Genomic DNA, 27701 nt, shown 5'->3' on the forward strand with positions numbered 1-27701 from the left:
TTTTGTAACATTTGCTCTCTGCGTAACCCGCGAAGATGAAATTCCGACCTTAAAGCTTTGCTCATGAGGAATTTTTTTAATCGAACAAGCGTGTATCTCCAAAAACTAGTCAATTAAGGCACTCGTGCCTCCAAGCAGCACAGTATGTTAGAATACAGAAACAGCAAAGTATAATTATTTTTGCCACCGTTGATATTTTTTTCCTGAGAAAAAATACTCTGAAGAAATCTAGACCTAGAAATCTGGTGTATACAGTAGCTCTGATATTTAATTCGTTCCACCAAGCATGATCAAGACTTGTTGGTTTGTTTATTTAGCACAATTTTAAAACTTAAAAAAAAAAATCATAGCAAATGCTAATTATTCTTCAAGGAGGGAACAAAATTACTTTCTCCAACATTGGAATTTGGAACAGTTTGTTTTTATTTCATTACGGAAAGGTAATGAAGTATGTGTACGTCGTTAATTCCCACCACTTCTCGGGTAAACAACTGTCCAGCCAGGTCCAATGGAAATGTACCTTTGTGTTGATGATTGGCTGTTCAAACAGTCGTCCCGCCCTCTTTTGCATTTCGGGGGCGTGCTCGTTTATAAGCAGGGCACGAGTACGAGTGTCTTTACTGGCTTTGCCTGTTGTTGACGCTCAATCGGCTTAAACACATTTCTAGGCGCTGCAATGTCGCTGAAAATCGCGGCCACGCCGCTGACCCGCAGCCTCTGGAGCGGAGGAAGCCGAAAACAAGTCAACCGCGCCTGCTGCGTCACTTTACGCGGCCACGACGGCACAAAAGAGCGAAGTAGTTGCTCCTCCCGCGGGCCGAGGGGCGACGTGCAGCCGTGTAGCGAGCCTCCCCACGAGCCCCCCACGGCGGCCGGACAGCGAGCCGAGGAGCCGGCGGGCGCGCCCGGCGTGACTGGCGCGAGGAGGCGGGCGTCCACGTCCACTGCCACCGCGGCTCCCCAAGTGGACCAGAAAACCTACTTGTGGGCTCGCTACGCTGACCTAAGACGGATGGTCCACGGTCAGTAGAATAAAAAACGAGTTCAGATTTATCATCTCTAGAAATAACCTTCGTCTGTTGTTCGTCTCTTGCCACTTAAACCTCTCGCGTGGCGTTTGATTTAGTGTGTTGGAACTTAGACGGTGAAAAATAAAACCTGAACCACCAACAACTTCTGTTTCCAAAACATATGCTAGCAAAAACACGGCCAGTGGAAGCTTATAAGCATTTTTACTCGATGGCCTTGTTATACTGTATAGCTTATGGTCCTCACCAATAGTAAAATATTGCACCGAACCAGTAAACATAATACTAATAGTAATGGTACAAATCTCTACTAATTAACATCTAGCGCTTCACTTCTACTTCCACTGGTGTGCAGACTGCAGAAATGTCATATATATATATATATATATATATATATATTTATATATATATATATATATATATATCGTGGAACAAACGTCACCTGGTAGTAGACAAAGTTGTTCTCCAAGTGCATTGAATGTTGAACATTACTATTTTTACATTCATGTGTAGATGTTATTCATGCTGATTAAAACAACAAAAAAAGAAGCTTAAATCAGAAATTGCCCCCCCCAAACACACACACATACTCATACTCAAGTACCTTTACTGTAATTGTTTGGATTTTGGAGGACTACTTTCTAGTCATATGATGACGTTCCAGTGCTCTCACTTGAGTACAATTGCAGAGCTTTCCATAAAACTACTAGTGTGCGACTTCATGTAGCTTGTAAAAGATAATGTGTGACATTACTACACACTAGTAGCGCCATTTTGGAATATTAGATTGACAACGACATTACTAGTGAGGCAAAACCGCACTAGTAGACATTTGCATGAAGCGTTAGATGTTAACTAGTGGAATTTTATGTCGCCACTTGTACTACTAGTAAAACGTAGTTGTTCTACTAGTCTGCAAAATTGTGCATGCATATTGTCCAACAGCACTTAAACATGGTCAAATATTCTTGTCAAGGGTAGTCAGGACAGAGATTTAATGAGTTTTGTATGTAAAATATATAAAATTGTTTATTTTGATTATAAAACAATTCATATTCATTTTTCTAAATAAATACACAAGTGACAAGTTTCATAATCCGTTTTCCTGTGTTCCTGTGCAAATACAAGAGCGCAAATGCTGATTGTCAATCTGTAGGATGTTGGGCGCCGTCTCTGTGATAAACAAACACAAATCTAGATGACGCTGATGGGATCTCGTTTTTCTGGACGCGCCACAGATGAAATCATTTGAGAAGTGCACATTACGCAACTTCCTGACATTTTGCCAGGCTGTCCAAAATTGAAGTCAGCCGGGTCCCCCATTGGGTGCCGTTGGTTTCCTATTTCCTTCACAAGTTTTGACATTCTAGCCTGATAAAAACTGTTTCTTTTTTCAGTGCGCTGCAGCTTTCTCCTTGTGTTAGTTCAAGCTTGGCCTTGAAATGATAATAAAACCGAGTGGAAATACAATGATATTGAAATAAACAATTTTTATTTTTTGAATGTGGAGGTAGGCAAGCACTTTTTTTAATGGATAATATGGACAAACTGCACATTTTGTTTTTCAATATAGAATTGTATTTTACATAAATATACACTGTATATTTGATATAGCTTCTATGTGGCATGTATCAATTTGGTGTGTGTCTGTGTTAAAAAAAAAAAATATATATATATACAGTATATTACCAGCTTTATCTCAGAAGGAAATTTTCTGTACTTTTGTGTGTATGTATATATATATATATATATATATATATATATATATATATATATATGTATATATATATATATATATATATATATATATATGTATATATATATATATATATATATATATATATATATATATATATGCATAAAGATATATGCATGCTTCCTCCTGACCTTGTTTTTATTTTCGTGGTCAGAGTTAATTCCACCGGGCGCATGCAAGTCCCTCAACTCGTCGGCCATCTACGCCAACAACGAGGTCAGCTTGGCCGAGGTGGACATCTACGGCTTTGACTACGACTACACGCTGGCTCTGTATTCCAATGCGCTCGACACCATGATTTACAACAAGGCCAGGGAGTTCCTCATCGAGAACTTCAAGGTTTGTGCCACTTTGGAGACGCAATTTTAGATAAGCCATCTCGCGTGAATTTCCGTTTTGTCCTCCCGCTCCGCAGTACCCCGATGGAATCCTCAAGTACGATTACATTCCCAACTTTGCAGCTCGGGGGCTTCACTACGATATCCAAAAGGTAAATGATCGTACAGTTCCCTGAGGCAGAATCTTTAGGTGAAAATGCTTCTCCCCTTTTTAGGGTCTCCTGATGAAGATAGACGCCTTCCATTACATTCAGTCAGGAACAGTATACAGGTGAGGATTTGCTGTTGCTTTTGCTAACATTATGCACCACTGATGAAAACGCTGAACTTCTAGAGCAGGCGTCGGCGCAAAGCCACGGAGTTTATCCAGAGGTGTCAGCTGGAGCCCGGCCTCAAAAGCTCGATCCAGATGCTTCGGCAAGAGATAAACCTTTACCCGTATTGACTTCAGGTGGTCTAAAAACCATATGGCTAAAGATTTATTGCTCGCCAAAATATCTTCTGAATCAAAATTTGGTTGCTGCGGAGTTCCAGTGCAGCCCTCCAGATAGGCTGTCCCTGGCTTTGCGGAAACGCCTGCTCTAGGAGTTCGCTGTTTGTCATCAGTTGTGGGAAGAGCAGGCCTTTTGTTGCGTGTTTGTCAAGAGGAGGGCCGTTTTTGAGAAACTTGCTATGGATAGCATAAATTGTACTACGCGTGACGGCCATAATTCTTCGCAAACTAGCACTGAACATAAAAACTTCTTGCCAGGTGGCATTTTGCAATGCTACGGGAAAAAGGGTGACATGCTTAGGAAAGAGTAAAGCTGTCAAATGCTGATGGCCTCATATTTGTCCGAATGATCCCTACAATGAAACAGTACAAAAGAAGTGTACGGTGACTTTTGGGAGAGTTTGTATTTTAGTTGACACTTTTCATCTTTGATTTTAGGGGTCTGAGGCCAGTGCCAGACGAGGAGGTCCTCAAGCTCTACGGGGGAACTTACCACATCCCTCTGCAACTGGATAGCGGCTTCTACGGAAAAGTGAATATACGTTTTGCAATACAGCGGCACCTTGAGAGACCAGTGACCCGTCTTGCGCGTTTTTGAAATACAAGTCGTGGTTAAGATGATTTTTGCTTCGGTTTGTGAGCAGGCAAATGAGTATAGTATGGTGGCTGTGAACTCAGCTCGAATATTTTCACAACAAGCAGCAGTTTGGCAGACAGTTCTTCTTAAAAACAAAAATGGCTTCAAGCTGTTTTTTCTTAAATTACTACTCCTAATTGACTCCCACTCTAAAACTAAACATAAAACAAAGAATTACAACATTGTGTTATTCAAACAACCACCTAACTTGGCTTTTGATACATCAGTTTAGCTTAATCCTAACAAACAATGCAAAACACAATAGACAGGCTGCCAAATAGCATCCGTTTTATGGTTATGGATATTTCAACACAAACAGTGGAGTAACATGTAACAATAATAATAATTTTATTTATAGAACATATACTTATCATCTGTGAAGAACTACTAATATATTACTGCATCTTACTGAGGAGTTTTGACCAGCTCCAATTTTCTCATACTGCCCCCAGTGGCCAAGGCATGTATTGTAAAACAAAATAAAAAATTGATAGAAGCCCAAAAAATGTGACAAAAAATATCAAACTGTTTCTTTACATTTTATTAATCATACCATTACTGTTTGTTTTGTACAGTATAAAGTACAATTTTACAGAGCGCTATTTAAAATATATATATATAATTGGGGGGGGGGGGGGGGGCTGGAACAGATTAATAGCATTTCCATTTATGTCAATGTAAAAAGATAATTTGAGATCTAAGTGTTTTGAGTTACTCTCAAGGAACTGTTTAAAATCATTTTTAATCCCAAACTCTGATGTCATAAGGATTATATAAATATATTGTTGTATGCTTACGTAAAACGACATGCTTGTGTTTTGTAATCTCGTTTGGGTCTTTGTCATCATCGAGCATGAGGAAGAAAATAATGAGATTTTACATCGGATTTTTCCCTCTCTGGCATCACAAAGCTTTGTTTATCCCAGTTGCTCATTAGAGGAAGCTCACGCTGATGTTTGGAATGCCAAAACGCTTTCGAGCTTCATCTACTAATCCCTTCACGCACTCAAATGGTCGGCCCCGTGTTTGCCATGCCATGATGAACGTTGAAATTATATCCAATGAATTAATCAAATCTGTCTGCAAATGTTGAGAGCTTTTCCTAAATGTTGTACTTTGCAACAGGGCCCGAAGGTGAAACAGTTCATGGACATCTTCTCCATCCCTGAGATGACCCTCTTGGCTGTGGCAAATGATTACTTCGTCACCAACGACATTGATTACGATCCAGTTCACCTCTCCAAAGATGTCTCGGTAAGTATGACCGTTAATATTCCAATTTACTAGAGTGTAAAATCTATCTGCAATGGTGAATTTCTATGAAAACCTGTAGTCAGTTGACAACAAATATCAAACAAAATGTATGTTTGCTTTTAGCTCGATCAATAGCAGATGTTTAGTTAAAAAAAAAACTTTATTGATCTGAAAGTACGTATATCTGATCTGATGAGAGATGGGATGAAAGGTCGTATAGATGATTTTGTCAGTGCACTTTGAAAGCCGTTTTCAAAGGTTTGTTCTTGTTGCTACTCAATAATCATTGAGCAGACCTTTTTTTCTTCTTTGAATAATATGATAAGAGCTTCTTAGATCCATATTCATTTCCACTGTTGTCAAAATTATGTAATATTTAGACTCAAGTATCCCCCAATAGTGATTCAATCCCTCACATACAGTATTTGTACAGTATTTTACTCAAATGTAAAGTCATCAGTGTACAGCTTAAATTATTATCTGAAGGTATCACTGTATCTCCTCAGTGGTTGGCGTTGTAGCTTGAGCTGCTTGCCACGTTCATGTTTGTAGGCCTTCGACTCCTACTGAGAGTTGTGGAGAAACAGTGCTTTGTCATTCCTCAGCTGGAAGCACACGCGTGAAACAACCTGGTTGAGCAAAGAATAATAACTCTCGGCCTTGGCTGACAATGCACTTGCAGGGAAACACCGCTAAGGCCGGCTAGATACATCAAGACATTTGTGCTGAATCTTATTGCAGTGTTTCCCACTGATTTGAAATATACTTGGGTTGGTGGATTCATTATGGTTTGAAAGGTGCTAAAAAAAATTGGGCAATTTTTCACTTCATATCATGCATTCTAGTGAATTTTCTAAAAATAACATTACTCAGTGACACCATATTTTTTGCACTTATTTTGTATTAAATATGAATAAAGTAAGGCTGTCATATCTAACGTTATATACGGTATGTCCGGTTGTGACACGTTTTTTTTTAATATATGTATTTTTATATTTAAAAAAAATTGCAAACTTCTTAGGTGGCGGCCAGTTTAATTGGGTGGCCCGCCCAAGTATTAACATGGTGTGGGAAACACTGAATTGTGTACCAGGCCGAGGTGTATGCCGCTTTTTCAAAGATTTACAAGCAGCGAGCCACCTAGAGAATATTTTCCCTTTGTGACTTTCAGGAAGCGATCGGCATGGTCCACCTCAAAGGCTTCATGTACAAGTGGATCATGCAAGACCTTGGTAAGATTTTCAAATCGGGACAAGGCCGAATTTGTGTGCGAGTTGTCTTCTTTGCGTCTAGACAAGTTCATTATGAGAGGCGAAGAGACGGACGCCGTCTTGCAACGACTTGTCGGTCATGGAAAGAAACTTTTCCTCATCACCAACAGTCCCTTCAGCTTTGTGTAAGTGTTGTTGCGGCCGCCAAGGTTTTGGGCTTGCAGGTATTTGAAGTGCTGCACTCACTTTTGTGTGTAGGGATAAAGGCATGACGCACATGGTGGGCAAAGAGTGGAGAGACTTTTTTGACGTCATCATCGTGCAGGCGGACAAGCCGCACTTCTTCACCGACTGCGTCAAGTATGTACCGACATGTCCTAAGGATTATTTTTTGGTGCGTTTTAAATTATTTTAGCTACATTTAGGGCTGTGCAATTCATCAAAATTCAATTACAATTTCAATTATTACACTTCACAATTACAAAATTGGCATAATCATAAACAAAAATAAAATATTATTAATACTAATTCTGAGTTGTTTAAATTTTATATATTTTGCACCTTTTTATTTTATTTTAAAATAACTAATTTAATAAATATTGTTTGGTCCAAAAGGAACTTGTGTAATTATAGTGTTTCAAATATTTTTACTTGTCTTAATATTTTTTTTACATGTTTAAACATTTTCTTAATTTGTAGCAAAAAACAAATGATTGTCCTAATCGTGATTTCAGTTATTACCAAATGAATCGTGATTAATATTTTCTTCATAATCGAGCAGCCCTAGCTACGTCCATCAATCAAATAAATAAATAATTCAGAATATATTTTATGTTCGAAAATTAGATTAAAGCAGAACTTTTTTTTAAAAAAATCTATCAAGCTTTATTTCTAGACAACAAAATAAAGTTTGCTGCTATATACTATGTGAATTTAAGAAGCAAAAAATGTTGATTCTAGAAAAACAATGGTTCATTCATTATGTTGTCACATTTTTATTGTTTAATAAAACCCTTGCTTCAGTTCACTGGCATTAACCTGCAAAAAAAATAAAAATAAAATTGCTACTCAGTTATAAAGTTGCTCCTCAAATGAAGCCATTGATTTGCAAAACTGATCCGCAAAAAAAAAAAAAAAGAAGAGCTTTCGATCTCTTTCCAAGTAATAGAAGGTTAGCGTTAATGTTGAAAGTGTCTATTGCAGACCCTTCCAGCATGTGGACGGAAACGGGGACCTTCGCTGGGAAAAGATCAGCAGTTTAGACAAAGGCCACATCTACAAACAGGTCAGTGCTCAACATTGCACAAACAGCACGTGGGAGGCCGTCATCAGCCGAGGCGGCGTTTCCGCATCCATCACAAACTCACTGGCATGTGCGTGTTTGTCTTGTGTGGCAGGGAAACCTGTTTGACTTTCTCAGGTTGACGGGCTGGCGAGGATCGAAGGTGCTTTACTTTGGAGACCATCTTTATAGCGACTTGGCTGTGAGTATCAAAGGCTGACGGCCATCTTGAGATGGCTTCATGCCGTTGTCGCCTTCTGCTCTATTCGCTTTTTATTTGCCATCATCACTAAGTACGTGTTCAGCCAGTACTGTTTGTATTTCACATTAGAAAAATCACCACCAAACCAAAATGGGGATTTTTGTTTTTCACTACTCACCCGTATCAAGTAACCAAAACCACTAATACATTTGATACATAGAATTTAAATTAAACCATTGACAGATTTAAATTAAAAAAAGAAAAGAAAAACCTTTTGTTTATTTCTGACAAAAGTCAGAAAAGTCACTTTGCAATGCAGAATTTAAGTAAAAAAAACAACAACTCAATCCCGTTTAGGATTCATTTGTAATAAATTAAGAAAAGTGCAAAAATAAAATTGACTACTACCTGAGTTTTAGTCTTAGGCAAAGATTCACCACTAGGTGGCCGTGCTTGTTGCACAATGTTGTAGCGGCGGTAAAAATGTTGGTTGCCACATTTCAGGTTTTCATTTGTGCAAACTTGGATGGATGTAGAGCAGATGTTCATTCTACTGTGCCAAGGTAATCTTTCTTGCCGGCAGGACCTGACGCTACGACACGGTTGGCGCACTGGCGCCATCGTACCCGAACTGGAGCACGAAACCAAAGTGGTGAGCACGGACCGCTACACGGTCAGCCTCACTTGGCTGCAAGCCCTCACCGGCCTGATGGAACGGTTGCAGGTAAGACTTTCACGTCCAACGCAACGCCGATATACTCGGCTATTGTCCTGACACTTTTGTGATTCCGCAGACGCACCGTGACCCGGACTCCAAACAGGTGCTTGACGAGTGGCAGAAGGAGAGAGAAGAACTCAGGTGGGTGACTTGACGCCCTTCAAGCAGCCCGTTCAAAGTCGTCACATTCACTTCAGTTACTATCTTCCTTGACTTATGAGTTTCATTCTTTTTTCCTTTTTCTTTTTTTCTTTTTTTTCCAGGAAAGCTCAGTATTGTTCATTCGATTTGACATCATCATTACTCTCCTTTTTTTTTATTAAAAAAATAATAATAATAAAAAAAAATATATATATATATATATAGATATATAGATATTTTTTGTATGTGCGTGTGTGTATTCATCAGTTCACCTAAAGCCTATTAAAAAAAAATCCCATACTAATAATATAATATAATAATAAATTGCCAAATGCAGAAAGATCAATGTAAGTTATCACGATGTGGTAGCTTTCGCTAACAGACAGAATTAAGTAACCAGAATTAGGTTAAAATATTCTATATACGTAGACCATGTTTCTATAAATTTTGATATTTGGTTTTTATTTGAGGCAGATATTTTTCCATTAAAATGTGATTTATGAGAAGGTTAGACCATTGGTCGATATTCAGAGTTTGTTTATTTTTCCAATTAACAAGAATTGTTTTTTTTGCGATAGTAAGGGCTGTAAGTGTAGATTGAAATTGTTTATGTGGTAAGTCAGTTGTTGTTAGGTCACCGAGCAAACACAAGTTTGGAGATAAAGGTATCCTACAGTCCAAAATAGCGGAAAGTTTTTCTAAGACTTTAGTCCAGAAATACATAACCGGAGTACATAACCATAAAGCATGAACATAAGTGTCTGTAGTGTTTTGTAAACATTGGACACTTATGAGTTTCATTCATTCCATGACCATGCTCATGACTCAAATCATGTTTCACCATTGAAATGAATGGGAAAAAAACTTTCATCAGTTCCAGCCCAAAACAAAAATATTTATTTATTTTTGTAAGAAAAAATGTCTCTAGTACAGTATTGTACTTTATAAGAACATGTAGAAATAACATAAAGAAACAGAATATTTAAAATTAATTCAGTGGACATTGTGCTGTTCCTTCTGGTAGGCACGCCTTGGCCACCAGGGGGGGCAGTACATATATGTTGATGGAATATAGATTTGGTGGTGGAACACACAGGCTAAATTATTGACAAAATAAATAAATTAGGGGTGTCAGGCGATTAAAATTCGCATGACAAATTTTTTTCTAAGTTTTCATACTCTTGTTAACATACAAGCGGGGAAAAATGTGAAACTAATAGAAATATGGCTGACTTTTATAGTCATTTATACAGTAATTTCATCATTCATAAAATTGAGTTAAAATTAAAAAGATGTACTGTACGGTAAAAAAACGAGTGTGATATTGATTTGTGTTTGTCATTTTTCTGCCACTAGATGGCATAATTGCAGTTGTCAGACGTTGGTGACAGCTATGCAATGCAATGCATTTTTCTTTTCATATTAAGAGCTACCTAATCTTTAACATGAAGTAACCTTGTGAAAATTAGTACATATTTAAAAACTGTAAAATACAACGTGACCCCAGCCTCCACAAGTATATGCATTATTTATTATTAAATTTACTACTGCTAAATTTTGACGTGGACGCGTCTGCTGCGTTGTGACTGGAATTGCCCCAGTACAGACTTTCCAAGTAAGGGCCGGTCATTAATTGTACCTTTAAAAAAAAAAAAATGTTTGGCATTAAAGGAACTTTAAATTAACTCAATTTTACGCACTAATTTTGACACCCCTAAAATAAATAAATTACAAAAATAAAACAAAGCTAAAGTAATTGGTAGCCGTGTTCCGATTGATTGGCACCTGATCGTGATTGGCCGATTTCCGTGGAAAAGTACGTGATCGGCTTATGTCAATCCTTTCATTGCCGATCACATTGGAACCAACTAGAGACCAGTCGTGTACAGTTGAACTTACCACTTGATGGGTGTGGCCAAACAAACACGCACGCATCGTCTTTTTCCTGATTTTCCGACCTGTTGCAGTAACTGAATCGCAATACATTTTTAAACAAAAACACACAACTGACACACATTCTGCTTGATCAATCACGTGACTTTTTTTTCCCTCCAGGGTGATGACGAAGAACTTGTTCAACCCTCAGTTCGGCAGCATCTTCCGAACGTGCCACAACCCCACGTACTTCTCCCGCCGGCTGTCTCGCTTCTCCGACCTCTACATGGCCTCCCTCAGCTGCCTTCTCAACTACGACCTCTCGCACACCTTCTACCCGCGCCGCACCCCTCTGCAGCACGAGGCGCCGCTGTGGATGGACCAGCTCTGCACCGGATGCATGAAAACGCCTTTTCTGGAGGAGATGGCTCAAATTCGTTGAGCGCATGGATTTTATCGCCTTCTACGACGCCGACATGTTTGAGTGCAGGTAGGCGGCACAAAATTGTACATAGTGATGACCAGTTTAGCCAAAGAAGTAGATTCAAAATGGGCTACAGAAAGGAAAATGCTTGAGCAGCTTAAAAACAAAACAAAAACAACTAAACACGCACAATTAGCTTTTCCTGTTTAGGTGTGACAATGAACTAGTGTACGCACGTGCAGTTCACTTTTTCACCTCAGGCAGGCGCCGTTTACATCTAGTTTGTTTTTGTAATTTTTACATGAAGGAAACCAAATGGGGGAAATTAAGAAGAGTATGACGACCACACGCAAAATTGGAAGGCAGTGTTGCCTTGAGGTACGAGTGCCTTGATTTGCGAGTTTTTCGTGCTGCCACCTGGCCAAATTATTTTTAGATATATATCAGGGATGTGATTTTTCCGCTAATTCGCGGAATTCCGCTTTTTTTTATCCCCCCCCCCCCCAAAATTTTTTTTTTATTTTATTTTTATTTTTTTTGTAGTTCATTGTGTATGCACATGACTCCGACAGATAACATCTTCTGCTATAACAAAGACATTTGTGGTATGCTCTAATATGAGTTACTTTTCATTTGGTCATGATACAATTATTTGTTCATGAAATTTGAACTCTTCAACATTATTTATGTGTTAACTTAGTAATCACATTAGTTAGATATGATGATATTCTCAGTGATAGTTTTTAAAAGCAAAGACAGACCAATGTTTTTGAATGTGACTGATTTTGAGTTGACTAAATGTTAAAAATAAAAACTAAACTAAAAAATGTTGCCATTTTATATGGGATAGTTCAATATACATTGAAAATTTATGCTGTTGTTTTGTCTATTTCTTTGTCATGTGAGTGCATTGAAAGTACTTAAAAACACGGAAAACCCATGAGCTCCGGGGGGCTTAGCCGCCCCGTGTCCCCCCCACCAGGGCACTGCCCTGCCAGCGGCCCCCAGACCCCCGGCTAAATTTTCAGATAATTTCACTTTGGTCAAATCACATCCCTGATATATATATATTTTTTGCCTTCATATACTAGCAAAATGACATGAGCTCCTCTGTTAGGTGGCGCCAGAAATAACATAACATAACATCCGGCCATCATCCAGTCATGTTGATTTGCTTGCAGTGGAAGGACAATATCGGTTGGTGGTGCAAATGCACCATTCAAGCTCAAATCCCACCAAAGGAGGGAAGACAAAACATTGGGTACAGTCGTGTTTCATGATCATAATTTTTCTCTGCAGAGAACAAAACTACTTTTCTTTTTTTCCTTTTTTGGGGGGGTGGGATTAAACTCGTATCTCAAGGCAGCGCGTACGAGTGTAAAATTGTAATCTTACAAGAGCAGTTGTCTTTTCGAAAAAGATTACAACTTTTTTCTCATAGTGCAACTTTTTAGTGTGGCCTTGATGGTTATTTGTAGAACGTAAACATAATATTTGTGGATAATCATGTCGGTATGGTTTTGTGGTCAAGCAAGCCAGGTTGGTTTGTTCATGGCAAAATCCGAATGTCTCTTTATCACAAAGTCCAATCGTTGTGTGTTGTAATGTAATGCTGGCATTGCTTCAGTCCGGAAATAGAAAAGCAACTACCGCTATAAATCGGTAAAGAAACAAACAAGTGGATTCGTGTTGACGCCCCACCAAAGACGCCTGCTACGCTTTGAAATCGTCTCAAATTATCAGCATCAAGTGGTTGCTGTTTTCATGTTTACTTACATTTGAGTTTTAACGACTGAATTCAGTGGCAATATATCTCATGAATGTACGTTTCAATAAAATGTCTCAACACAAACAAGATTTTACTGTCAAATGTGTGCATTCATTATTTTAAACTTAAATACAGAATGAGGCAAATTTGGACTATTGACAGCAATGAATATACCTTTAATGTTATTTTTTCACGGCTCACCGCTTTCCTGGGTTTGGTCATGTGACCTTCGCAAGCTGAGCCCTGCTTAGGCATTGTGATGTTGTTTCCTGTCGACAGCAAGTGGCAAAATGGCCGCCACCTGATATGAAAAAAATGGGTTGATTTTGCCTAATTCATATTCCTGATCAATACACCTGCTACAGACAGCCGGTTGGTCAACTGCAGGGATTTATGTTTAAAAGGTACAAAATCACATTAAAAACTGTGACGCAACAGTAGGGATGGACTGATTATCGGTGCCGATATTTCCATTTTGACAAATATCTGCATCGGCCGATAACGCTGGTATCTCACTGAGCGGTGAATTCTTGCGAACGTAGCGAATTTAGGGTTTCAATCAGGATTTGTAAGATGTTCACAGACAGTTTTTACTTGTCGCAAAAACATTTTCATATTCAGACAATTTTTCTGCGAAGATCTTCTGAAACCTTTTATAAACCTTGACGAAAACCCCAAATTAGCGACATTCGCATATATTTATCTCTCAGTGAGATGCAGGGAACTTTTCATTTATGGATTTATTTAATTTTCCCCTTTATAAAAATGATGCAGACACTCGGAATTCCCTACACTTTTTTTTTTTGTTGTTGAAAAATTTAAATAATTTAAAAAAAAATTATGTTGACATTTTAGAAAACTTTTTTTTATGGTAGAAAACTTTAGTGAACTACTTACTTGCTTAGTTTTTAATTTAGCTTAACACATGATGATGACCCTGGAGGCTTCCTGCAGTTTTTGTTAAAAAATGTAAACAATGCTTGTCAATTCTTTACATATTTAAAATAAAAAAATATATATATATATTTTTACGCTATTATTATTTTACGGCAAATGAATATCAGCTTGAAATATCGGTTAACGGTCTCCTTGACTACTAATAATCGGTATTGGTAATCGGCCCTGAAAACCCCATATCGGTTTATCACTATGCAATATATAGTATTCGACCCAGCACGCCTTTGGTGGGGCAAACAGCCAGCGAGACAACGCAAGCAAATGCTGAGGAGCGCTCATGTTGCTTACTACAAGTTACTTTGATTCATTCGTTTTGTTCATTCATCCCAGATTTTCACAAACCGCTTCAAAATGGCACACGGGTGCAAAATTGGGCGAACAAAGATGTGAAATGAAACTTCTAGATAGTATTCACATGCCGTCATTTGGCCCACATTGCGTGCCGGTGGACACCGGTCCATGGAATGTCGAATGGGAACGACAAAGTGTTCGCAATTACAAAGATACATCAAAAGGATTTCCAGCCGACAAAAGTCTACCAAAGTGTGTTCTGACCATTTTGATTAAGGTAAGTGTCATCATTGTAAGAAGGTAAAAATGCTTTTACCATAATGCGACCATGATATGTGAGCCGCTAGCCGTGGCTAGCTCTCGCTAAAAATAGATTTGTGGTCAAGATGTTCGATTTCTCCTTAAGGTCTCTTATTTTCCTTTCCCAGCAGTCCAAAAGTTGAAATTGTCGTTAAAGTGTATGAAAATAAGTGATGAATCAACAATGCTGTTTTTGTTGTAACATGCTAGCGCTAGTAGCTAGCGGCTTCGGCGAACTAGCTAACTTGGTTTAAAAATAATTCTTCACCTCTAATTCACAAGTGATAAATGCACAAAGCAACCAAAAAAATCCGAAAGTACAGAAGACGCAAGAATGTCCGTGTTTTGAGAGCCAAGCCATCCTACCTTAGAGCATACATTGCCACGTTGTCCGGTCCGGGCAAATGTTTGTAATCCAATCGATTCCACGAACCAAACGTTTCAACGCTGCAAAAAATGTTGAGCTCAATCTTCCGCATTGCTTACACAAGTAACGTCATCAATAACAAAAGAACATTCGGTGTAAAGACAACAGAAGCAAAGTTGACCCAACATGAGGGGCGGACTCGCGATCCCGTGATGTCAGATATGTATATAAAATATCACACCGTGCTCTGTGTGTTATAGAAAAGAGAAAGTACATTAGTACAGATAACGGTCCCCGTTTGTTTTGTGCTGTTTACAACAAATTTAGTTTCTGCTTCAAGTTTAGGTTTGGTTGTCATTCCACGTGACGTGTACGCTGGGGCGCTTTTTGTTCTCATACCTGATTGGTCGTGTGGTTGCTAAGCAGCGCAGCATCTCTCGCCGCTCCACTCCGCACAACGAAACTCCTTCACTTCAGCATCCGCCTGCAAGCAGACAGCCGCAAAAGGTAACGTTCTCTGCATGCTGCTCTACTTCATGTCACTCGCTTTTGCTTTTGCTCACAAAGCATATTAGCGGAAATTGGTGTGCGGCGCTGGAATCTCGCTGTCGTTTCGCAGGCAATTTTTCACAAAAGGACTTGGGCGCTTATTAATAATGAATGCAAATCTCTCCGCATGAAGTAACTAATTACTTGCGTGACCTGTTTCTGCCACCAAGAGCTTACATCACTGCTGCGTATTTTCCTGCCCGTTTTTATTGGTGATGATGCGGTGCGAGAACAAGCTCGTGCTGACCACATGTGCCGCGTGTGCTTTTGCAGGGGCGCTCCTAGCTTGAATGCTGCTTGTAGTACATATTAACCCCTGGGTGTTATTTGACCATTTTTTTGGCTTTTTGTTGGTTCTGACCAAGCCATTTCAAAATAAAATAACGCCCAGGTTAATGTGACTATCACTACAGGAGTCGTATCATTGAACAGTAACACTAGCACTGTATGTAACTCAATATAATACAGCAACAACGGTAACGGCAGTAGTCCTTCTTCCCTTCCTTTCCTCAGTCTTTCCTTTGGTCTCTTGAGGTCTCCCTAATTTGTTGGAATTCAGATGTTTCCGGGGTTGGTGAATGATTCTGGATGTTACCCGGTGATGTCTGGTCGGTGCTGGATTTCACTTTTCTTTCCTTTCTTTGATCCTTCCTCGGGTCTCCTGACAACCTCACGACTGAGTTACTAGAGCAAATCTCAAGCATGCATGCGGGAGTTGCCATAGTAACCCAGTAGCAGCGCTTTACGGCATGTCGGATTACTGTCGTAAAGTCCAGTGCATATAGTCCTTATATGACAGTTCTATTTCATTGACAACATTTTTTTCAGTTTTAGCTTTTGTTATTTTGTTAGTTTTTATTGATTACAATAACCTTGGTGCACAAGCAAAGCAAACAAGACACTCAAGTTCTTATATAGTAGGGGAGGGTTGACTCGTGCCACGCCCCAAAAAGTTAGGAAAACTGAAATACAGATAACACATTTGTAGCGTTGGTTGAAATGATGAAAGCTTTACTGGTGGTCTTAAGTTTCCTTTTAATTCCCCCTTTTTTTTTGGCTTGTACATAAACCTCTTACACTGTGATAGCCCGAAAATAAAACAAACATGTCGCCGTCATAAATGTTCAGGTTGCCGCCATACAAATAAAGCGAAACACAGATGTAATCACAACATAAAACTATTACGAAGCACATTTCTTAACATTGTTGCCACTTTCAACTGGGTTAGATATCTTTTAACAGTGGAAGTGGTTGTCTGTGAAGTTTTTTTTTTTTTTTTTTACCCATTCAAACGTCTCTAGTCTCCACATACACTGACAATGGGCTCTTAACACAAATACACTACTTCTTGAACTCAATACCACTCCTTCATTTCCTGTCTTTCATGAACGGACAAATTGATTAATCCAGGTGTGTCTGGCCATTGTCGTTGTCATTAGACACCTGGATTAATCAGTTTGTCCAATCAGGAAGTAGTGGATTTGTGCAAAGAGCCCATTGACCGTCTAATACGCCGTTCTCCCTTTCCACATTCCTTCAAAATAAAACTACCACTCAACAGGAAGTTACAATATAAGGGTTCCAAGATTGTTGAATATTTGGCAAATAAACCCGTTGTCCTCATACAACTTTATCTCTTTCTCTTCTTTTCAGTATTACACAAATCTTAGTTTGTGAGTGTTAGCCTCATGCAATTTACACAAAAATGATATGGCGGGTTGAATCTGACTCCCTGTCCTCAAGTTTGACACCTGTGCAGTGTGCGCAAGTATCATGTTAGCTTTTCTGTTGTCATGTGATCGAATCTTTGTATCTTACTTTGTGTGTGGCGCAGTGTCCATTTGAGGCGACGTGAGCATGATGGTGGTGAAGGGCCCTGGAGTCAGCAACTAATTGGCCTTGCCAGTGTGCTGCAGCAGGGCACTTGCGCCGCACTCATTAATCAGATGTCACATCATGTCAGGAATGACATTACATGAGTAGGGATGAAAAAATAAATAAATAAAAGTCATTTGGGGTTGGATGACATCACGTCTTGAAGAGCTTTTGTGTCAAACAGCCAAATTGTTTTTATAGCTTTAATCGTTTTAAGGCTTTAAGCGACGGATATTTGAACACAATAGTCGACAGGCAGTGTAACAATACTCACAGGCATATCTTCTTCATCCTAAGCAAAAAATGACTAATATTACTGCAACAAACTGCGAAAATGAAGACTGTCTCCGTGTACAGTAAATCTGTATATTTGTAGTAGACTGCCCCCAGGTGGCCAAAGTGGTTAGGAAGTGTGTGATCTTAAGTGAGCCCCAGGTAGCACTGATGAAAATTTTAAGTTGCCCACCCATGATTTAGGTTATATTGATTACCCTTCGGCTTAGTTGCCACGAGGACAATGCCAGCGTGACTCCGTAATTCGCTGCACTCTTGTGACCTCCTGCAAGCTCGTCCATGATGCGGTTCGAGAGGTGCACGATCGTGTGACCGGCTGTGGATAGTGCACCCTGTGAAATAATAAATGAGATAATCAAGATCAGTAATTTTAAAACTGATCCCTGAAGGTCCACAAAGTAATTTATAATAATTTCTTATGTAATGTTATTTAAAATAGTACATACTTCCATATGTGGATGACACACCCAAAAGATAAATAAATAAATAAACCGGCCTATCTTACTTTTTTTTTTTTGTCAAACGTTTATTGACGCGCAACAATTAATGATCGACAACTAATCGATCGTAAGATTAATCAACAACCTTGTTCAACTTAAAATTCTCCAAATTCTCTGAATCCTCTGCTTTTGAATGAAATTTCAGCCTCTGCTCAGTAAATATTCTCTGATTTCTGTCGGCTTTTACTTTGGAAAACAATGATCAACAATTTTATTTTATTTTTTTACATGTTATGGACCAAACCTATGCTGAATCAAAATCACCTCGTTTGTGCATTTTCCAAATTGTCAATTTAACTCATTCACTGCCATTGACGGCTATAGACGTCAAAAATTAATTTTAACTAGTTCAATTAGTTTAACATTTTTCCCACTTTTGTTAACAAGAGTATGAAAACCTAGAATTTTTTTATTGTACAATTAGAACAGATTAAAATTAGTGATTAATCGTGAGTTAACTAGTGAAGTCATGCGATTAATTACAATTAAAAATGTTATGTCGCCTGTCGCCCCTAATTTTTAATAAAAAAAATTTTAAACAAATTTACGGCAGTGAATGAGTTAAAATAATTACTTATGTTTGAATAGTTTTATTTCCCCCAGTTGTTGTTAGTTGCACTGATCATAATATTATGAATATCTCAGGGTTCCTGAATGCCCCTAGATGGTAGCATTTTCCCTCTAAAATTTGAGACAGGACAATTAAACTTGCAGATTTTTTTTAAATGATTCTTTTTGGATATATATATATATATATATATATATATATATATATATATATATTTATTTACATGCACATATATTTATTTATTTATATGTATTTTTTTTTTTGGGCTGACAAACTTCTGCTTTATATTGCTGATCACTTATCAGTAATACTGTGTAGTAAAAATGAGTGGAAATCAAGTTAATTTGTGATTGTGTGCCCCTAAATTTTCTACCTGCACCTCTAAAGGCTACTGTGCTCCTAGAACAAAAAAGGTTATTGTGCAACCCTGTATATTGAAGAAAAAAACAAACATTTTTATTCTCATGAAATAATAATTTTGATCCTGACTACAGATATTTCATTTGATAAAAAAATATGACTTTTTTTCCCCATGAAAAAAAATATTAACTATTTTTGGTATTTAAAAAAAAAAGGTTCCATAACATTATCTATGTGACTTATTTGTAGAAAATAGTTGACTCAAATATTTCGGGGTGACCCGATTCTATTAGCACTTAGCAGAAGTGTTATTCATAATTTGTCTCCCTGTTCAATTATTCATGATTTGAGGACGTCATGCAAACTGCTGCAGACAGATTAGAGAGCCCAAGTGTGGCTTCTCTTTAAGGCTTTTGGAATGAGTTACCCGGCTTGGAAATGTATTCTCTTTCTCACGCTCCACATTTGCACCGTCGGCCATTGAGTTATATCCTTTCCGGTTGCAACCTATACTGTACATACAGTGCGTGTTTGATGTAACGCTTATTAACATGCGCGTTTGTGTGACATCACACAACAAATTTGATGAAAAAAACTTTCAGTAGGTGAAGAGTGCAAAATGTCCAATTCAAATTCACTGTCAAAAATCAAAAATAATTGGGGGCCTTTTGTATTTATAAAACAATCATACATCTTTGCCTTAAAAATGCTGGAGCTAGCAAAATGCTAAATCATAATACGAAACGCCAGCCATGCTAATGATTAACATATACAACCTTGTTGTCAATGGATATTTGAACATAAACTTAAACGCTTGTAGGCAGACAATCTCACAATACTCACAGGCACATAATCTTTATCCCCTGCAAAGAATGACTATTATTGTAGCTGCATTGAGAATAATGGCGACTCTTGCAATTTGATCTCTTGAAATTGCATTATGGCCTTGAATTACTCTTTGAGGCAAATATGATCTTTTAGTTGCAACTTGTCATTCACAATATAATAAAGGAATTAGTAAGAAATGGAATGAATGTCATATGGCCACTAAAATGCTGCGGGCTCGTAGTTTGAAAAGAATACAGATCATGTTACGTTTGGAATGATTAACAGCATCATGCAGTAACTGTTGCAAACTGCAATACACGTGGGAACGAGTTCTCTTATTAAAATGCAATGAATGACTTGTACTTGGGAAACAGATGGAATTAGAAAAGTAGCCCTATTATTGTAGTTTAGGTAGATAAAAGTGAGGAAAATAATCCGAATTATATGAATGTCATAGGATCATTTAAAAAGATACTTTATTTATACAGATCCTTGTAATCACACAATTGACCACTAGGGGCCTCCTGCTTGACCTACACAGACATCTAGAATGCGTAAGGCATTAGTATTAATTCCTTAGCATTTGCTGCCCTTTGGATGCTTTCAAATTACGGAAAGAATGGTTTATTCGTTCCAGGAATGTCTCTTTTATCCACACACACTTCAGTTACTTTCTATATCCACAGGAGGGCGCCATTACCCTGCATCCATCTATCTGTCTGTTTGTCCATTTACAATCGGGGATGTCTGACTGTCTCACTTGCAACCTTTTGAATGAAACTAGTTATTTTGGATCATTCATGTTATCTTCTTGCATTAAAGTTTTTCTTTTTTTCTTTTAGCATAACTTTTGGCTGGTCGAGTCCCACTGTCTCCATTTAGGTTGGAAAATACAAACTTGTCAAGAAGTAACTCTAAAACTGTGAGAATTGAACACAGAAAGGAATGAAAATAACACTTTGTGGTTGAAAGTGACAACAAAACTGTGACTGCTATAAATTCATAAAATAAAACAACAATTAATAAAAAATGAGGGGCGACAGGCAATTAAAAATTGTAATTGTAATTAATCGCATGACATCACGAGTTAATTCACGATTAATCACAAATGTTATATCTGTTCAAATTCTAGGTTTTCATACTCTTGTTAACAAAAAGTGGAAAAAAATGTTAAACTAATATAAATAGTTAGAATGAATTTTGACGTTTATAGCCGTCAATGGCAGCGAATGAAATAAAAAAGAAAAGAAAAGATTATTAAAAATTTGGGGAGACCGGCAATTATTTTTAATTATTGTAATTAATCGCATGACTTCACTAGTTAACTCACGATTAATCACAAATTTTATATCTGTTCTAAATGTACAATCAAAAAAATCTAGGTTTTCCTACTTTTGTTAACAAAAATGGAACAAAATGTTAAACTAATAGAAATACTTCAAATGAATTTTTGACGTTTATAGCCGTCAATGGCAGTGAATGAGTTATACCAAAAAATGAAAGGAAATAACACTTTTAAGTGTTAAAAAATAACTGTGATAATGTGAAAAAATAACACTGATATGTGAAAGTTGATAACACTTTAAAGTGCAAAAAGTTCCCTTTTATGTGTCAAATAATAACACTTATGGGTGTTGTGGTTTGTAATTTCACTCGAGTTAAATTGTTTACACTTTTGGAAGTGTAAATTTAATTCGGAACTGGTGAGAACTATATAAACTCAGGGAAAGTGTTAAATTTAACACTATGGGAGTTAAATTTACACTTGACTGTGTATGTTTTTATATAACATAATATTAAAGAGTGATATTCTTTTTCTTCAAAACATAAAAATGCCTGTTGTTTTATTTTGAGAGGCTGTAAAATTAATGGTATGCGCCATTCATAATGGAAATTGAATGGAAGTCATTTCAACAGGCAAACATTATTTGAGATACGCTTGATTTGAGTCGCGAGCATGCTCGCACAATAAATCGAACTTGTAGCTCAATGCAGCACTTTACTCCAGTAAAGTTGACATCCCTGAAAAATCCTCTTAAGTACTTCCTCGCTATCTAAAGCGGACTCTGGAATGAGACCCTGTGAAAGGCAATAGTGTGCACGGGGGCGAGTGTGTTTGTGGTGGTGGTTGGGGGGTGCGGGGGGGGGGGGGGGGTCCGCGCTTCAGCAACAAGCCATCTCTTCAACACCGTCATTTTCGGCGCTGGGCCAGAGAACTAAATACAGAGTTTGTCCACACGATGTGAAATTGGGGTCATTTCCACACACAAATTAGTAAGCAGCACTGGACATGACCATTGATGATCCTAAGTCCTAAATATAGTTTTTTTTTTTTTTTAACTCATTCACTGCCATTGACGGCTATAGACGTCAAAAATTCATTTGAACTATTTCTATTAGTTTAACATTTTTTCCCACTTTTGTTAACAAGAGTATGAAAACCTAGGGAAAAAATTATTGTACATTTAGATCAGATCTAAAATTTGTGATTAATCATGAGTTAACTATTACATTAAAAAAATTAATCGCCTGACGTCCTAATTTTTAATAATCTTTTCTTTTTTGAAAAAAGATTATTTCAAAAAAGAAAAGATTATTTAAAAAATAGGTTGTCAGCTGATTAATTTTTTTTTATTGTAATTAATCACATGACTTCAATAGTTAACTCACGATTAATCACAAATTTTATATGAAATACAATAAAAACGTTTTTCTAGGTTTTTCTACTTGTGTTAACAAAAGTAGAAAAAATGTTAAACTAATAGAAATAGTTCAAATAATTTTTTGACGTCTAAAGCCGTCAATGGCAGTGAATGAGTTAATAATGACGCAGGGGGAAAGCAAAAGGTGAGTGAAGGCCTGCTTCCTTTCTACTGACTTCAAAGCACAATTGCCCTTTGAATGCTTGCACGCTTTCAGCCTTTCCTCTGCAAACTCTCCAAATATCCGCTCGTGTGTGCGCTCTTGTTCACTCAAGTATCTGGAAAATATTTAGAAAGTATACAGCCGCAATAGGCGGTGCGTTCATTGCCATGCAGGATAAATATTGAGGGAGAAAAGGAGCCTTCCGAAAGCGGCTCTTGGCGTGCGTTTCACCTTTTTACAATTCAGCTCTTTGGTTGGTGCAGGCCAGTGACAAAACAGCTGATTTTTTTTTTTTTTTTAGGTCGATACAGATTCTGTTAACCGAAACCGAAAATGAATTTAAAAAAAATATTTTTTGAGTCCCTTAATGCTCACAACGATAAATATACAGAGCAGCTGACTGTTTTACATTACTTGTTTGTTTAACTTACATCAGAGACCCTCATTCATAATTTTAGTAATAGGCCTAAAGAAAAAAAAATATGAACAATGTTTACTGTACAGTTAATGTCTGAAGTAACATATTTTTTTTTATTCATTGTCACGAAGGTACATGCAGAAATGAACTAGTTTTACATTTTAAATGTCCATTCAAATCTTTTTAAGCTTTCCCTTTGTGGTTGCGTCTGGGGAAATAAATGTCCCAAATTAATCCTTTACGCAACAGCGATGGCACTGCTCAGGGGCTAGCGGGTACTAGAACCCCACCAGAAATCTGTGTAGCTTCAGTTAAGTCCCGCCAGCATTATTTGATAGTCTAACTAGACAAAGTGCAATTTCTGAAGAAATTGCGTGGGAATGCTGAACGCTATTAGCTGAATGCTAAGATTTGAAAGTAAATTGAAAAATAAATTATGTGAAAATTATAATTTTTTATTTGTAGTTAAATGACAAATTAATAAAAACAAAACTTGAACTGCAATCTGTCTAAGGTGGGATATAATCATTTCAGTGAAATTATAATCCATTTCCTGATCTGATAGTCAGTTGATATTGAACCATCGAATGTACTCAAATGTGGTCCGCAGTGTATAGTTGGAGGTGGGATTCAAACCTGTAACCTCCTGGTTACTGGACAATACGCTTTACCAAATGTGCCATCGAACACCTGGCAATGATGATCAGTTGTATGTATGGAAGTGGGCGTGGAAAGTGGGACTTGGAAAAAAGTTCAACGTTAGTCCCATTGAAATTGAAAAGTTGATATTTAACGCTAAATTTTGCAAGTTCTGTAAGGAATGTGGAATCAGATGGTATGTACCCCAGGAGGCGTAAATTTTTGAAGCAAGTTGAAAAAAATCGGAAGTATTATGTGGTAGTTGTTTCAGGGCAAAAAAAAGTGTGGAGAATAAAAATCACAACAACGTATTCCCTCAATTAAAAATAAATAAATGAAAAAAATAAAAAGATTAGTATAGAAGATAGTATAGGGCAGTACAACAACAAATGCAACTTAGCAACATCTGCCATCTAGTGGTGAAGGGTGATATTACAACTTAAAGCTAGTAGGGACCAGGCCAGCCTGCAAATAGTGATAACTTGTGTATATTATATGTCCATTGAAATGCATTTGATATTTTTTTGTAAACTCCCAAACTCTACCCCCCCCCCCCCCCCCGAAAAAAAAGAGGAAAAAAATTGAGCCACTAGTTTCCCCATAGTTGATCTAGGGAGTTAGTTATCACTTCTCATTTTTTTTACAACAATGGCAGATGAGCAGGTTAGTGCAGCACAACTTCCTGAACATGATATTGATTTTCAGAAAAGAGAAAGTGTTGGCTACTTTTCAGTGTTTACATGACTGTGGAGTGGACACACGTCATGACAGGAAACTGTTTCCCAATTTTTAAAAACAATTTTTTTTTAACATATGCTAGTGTTGGGGAGGGGGCGGGGGGGGGGGGGGCTTGCTATTACACTTTTGGTTCCCAGGAGACTAGCAGTGTCAGCACCCCCAGCCCATGTAACGCCCCTCATCCTCTTTTCCCTCCCTGTTTGTGAAGAAGGCGTGTAGCCAAAGCAAGGAAGAGGCAGCTAGTGCACGTTTGGCCCAGCTGGGGGTGGGGGGGGGGGAGTGGACGCAAACACGCGCACGCGCTCCGTCAGAGTCGTGAACCGAGTCCAGTTCAGTTCTCGTTGGACTCACCAGTCACTCGCCGTCGCGTGTCAGCAGGTATGCCGCAACGAAAGAGGAGTTTCACTTTTGGAGCTTACGGAGGGTAAGAGCAGGACTCTCGCATTTTAGTCTCGCGAAAGCTCGTGTTGATAGAACTGACTCGGCTTTTGATGACTTTGCACATTCTCGTGCTTGCGCGTGCGTGTGCGCCCGCACGTTTGGCCTGGCATCATGTTGATCACTGCAGCTTTCTCCTCGCTGGTGCGTAGATGAATGCACGTGACCCGCACCTGATTGAGAGGCATATGGTCAACTTCAGCTTGAAACTTGATGTGCTTGCTTGCACGGTGTCAGAACTTTTACCATAGCCTACTACTTTTTTTAATTAATTTATTTTTTACAGAAAGTGAACAGGTGCACTCAACGGCCTTATTTTCAGTCGTGGAGTTTAATGGCTCTGACCAGCCTTCAAACACAGTACAAATTAGAGTGTTAAAATGTCAGTGTTAAATTTTGGGGAGTTGAACTCTCAAAGTGTAATTTTAACATACATTTTAACATTTACTCCGGTGTCCAGAGTAGGTGTTATTTTGTTGTTGATGGCCTAAGTGTTAGATTAACTCTGCAGAGATGTAATTAAGCTCCGCCTTCGCACCTGCACATTTTCCTCACTCCTCGCTTCTCGCTGGAAAGCGCTGACATTCAAACAAAAGGAGTTTGGGCACATAAGAAGAGTCTGCACAGCAAAAAAAACTGAAAAGTTTTCTATTTCCAACTCTGGCCATGTTAATTTAACACATTCATTAGTTAATATTAACATTTCTAGTGTTAATGAAAGCAACTTGTTTTCAGTGTTAAAAAATACAACAATAGATGGTGTAATATTTTAACACTACATACTGGTGCAGTGTAAAATCAACACTCACCAGTGTTGACTATTTTTCAATTTCAACAACTACCATCAGAGTTGTTTTAACTCCATCTCAGTGTAAACAGTTTGACGCTTTCAAAAATATTGTTTAACTGTAATTAGTGTGGACTAATGTAGACACTTTAGAAGCGCTAAATTTAACTCTGTAGGTGTTGAATTAACACCGCCAATTTTGCCGCGTAATACAAGCAGGATCAAGCCGAAGTAAAAAGCAACATTTTGCCGAGCTTATTATACTCAATGATGCCATTCGATTTGCTGCTGCTTTGCTTTTGTGTGGTATTTCATAGTGTTCTTTTTTTTCTGATACCTATTTGCATTTGCAAGCTAACAGCCAATCACAGTTAGCAATTGTCACTGACAGCAGACACATTTTACATACTGCGATTGATGGCTCATTCATTCAAATCAGATCTGAAAAGCACAAACACACAAACATCTCTTAATTCTTCACATTTCGAAACACTGCTTTTTAAATTTTTTATTGTTATTATTTTTTTAACTCAAGTTTGCTCCTGCTTGTGTTATGAACGTGTTGACAAGGTTTCTGGTTCTACTTTTCAGCACTAAACTTGATTTATGCAGTCGCTCACAGAGGTTGGCCGCAATAACAATGTTATATATGAGCCCCAGTTTGGGATGATTTCAATCAAGTTTTCATGCAATGCAAAAGCCTGCCGGTCCGGTCACATGCTTGCATGATAAGAGCGTACAGCGTAGATGTACGAGCGCTGTCCTCAGAAGATCTCAATGCTCGCTCTGTTTCCTCGGGGAGGGGAACGCCGTCATGCGGCATCAACAATGTGATGCTTGGCGTCATGACGACACACGGGAAGAATTCGGTCTCATTTAGATAACAAAAAACTAAATGGGATTTTTTTTTCAACCGCGCACTGTTTGGGTCAAATTTGACCTTTGACCTGGCTTTTAACAGCAGTAAAAGATATCCTCAAATGTAGCCTATAAATATTTAGGTTACACTTAAAGATGACTGAAAATGAGCCAAAATACTAATATATATATATATATATATATATATATATTTAAAAAAAAAAATTTTGGGGGTGTTTTTTGTAAAAGTGCTCCAAAGTTTATGTGCATTGACCCGTTAGAGATATTACACAAAATCGAGGATATTTGCTTGTTGTAGCCACTTCAAAAGAAACTTACATTTCTGTCTCCCCCTCCCCAACTCTAAATCTGATAATGCACATATTGAGAAATTAGCAAATAGTTGTTGTTTTTTTTTGTATAGAATTAGCAAATATATGAAATGTAGCCAGCTAATATTATGTTGACACCAAACACCGTGAATCAACCAGATGTGTTTTTAAAATAAAGCCGTCTGAATCCAGCCCTGCTCTTTGTTGTTACTTTGTATTTTTGCCGATAGATTCTGTGTATTCTGTGTATTTACTTTTTTTTTTGTCTTGGCTGCTTTTGGGTCTAAATTCCACACCTCATGTGACAAAAATGTAAACAAAGATAGTAAAAAAAAAAAAAAGATTTAAATGATGAAATGTCATGGTAAAGTCTAATTTCAGAAAGCAACAAATGCTATTTTTAAGGTAGTGTAAATTAATATCTCTCACAATGTATTTAAATATATAATCATATCAATTTTAATTATTAACTCTTTTACTCGCAGCCATTTTCACGGAAGCAACCCCCTTCGCTCCCATCTGTTTTACTGGATTTGGACTAAATTTGCCAGGCCCACAGAATAGTGTATTCTATTGCTATAAAAACATGGAACCAACCAAAAGAAAGATT

At 37.8% G+C, this 27701-nt stretch overlaps 2 protein-coding genes across 5 annotated transcripts in view; both read left to right on the top strand.

The window, feature by feature from the left end:
• Positions 1-604: 604 nt before the first annotated feature.
• Positions 605-13216, top strand: nt5dc2 (5'-nucleotidase domain containing 2). The gene is made up of 14 exons (XM_077544237.1): positions 605-1022; positions 2939-3123; positions 3200-3274; positions 3338-3393; positions 4054-4147; positions 5378-5506; positions 6678-6738; positions 6800-6902; positions 6976-7077; positions 7921-8002; positions 8115-8201; positions 8785-8925; positions 8996-9060; positions 11116-13216. Exons 1-14 carry the CDS (start codon positions 677-679, stop codon positions 11375-11377), a joined length of 1788 nt encoding a protein of 595 aa, XP_077400363.1. The 5' UTR covers positions 605-676; the 3' UTR covers positions 11378-13216.
• A 2232-nt stretch (positions 13217-15448) lies between these two features.
• Positions 15449-27701, top strand: part of rap1gapa (RAP1 GTPase activating protein a) — a 75508-nt gene continuing 63255 nt past the window's right edge. For 2 of the 4 annotated variants that reach the window (XM_077569381.1, XM_077569389.1), the window contains exon 1: positions 15449-15549. Coding sequence is in view for 2 of the 4 variants with exons in the window: in XM_077569303.1 (XP_077425429.1) it covers positions 25057-25100 (44 nt within the window). In the remaining 2 variants the exon portion in view is untranslated. Of the gene's footprint in view, positions 15550-24957; positions 25101-27701 lie in introns of those variants that run through there. The other 2 variants (XM_077569303.1, XM_077569370.1) reach the window with 2 other exon arrangements.

This window comes from Vanacampus margaritifer, chromosome 1 (genome assembly GCF_051991255.1).
Source record: "Vanacampus margaritifer isolate UIUO_Vmar chromosome 1, RoL_Vmar_1.0, whole genome shotgun sequence".
Classification (NCBI taxonomy): Eukaryota; Metazoa; Chordata; class Actinopteri; order Syngnathiformes; family Syngnathidae; genus Vanacampus; species Vanacampus margaritifer.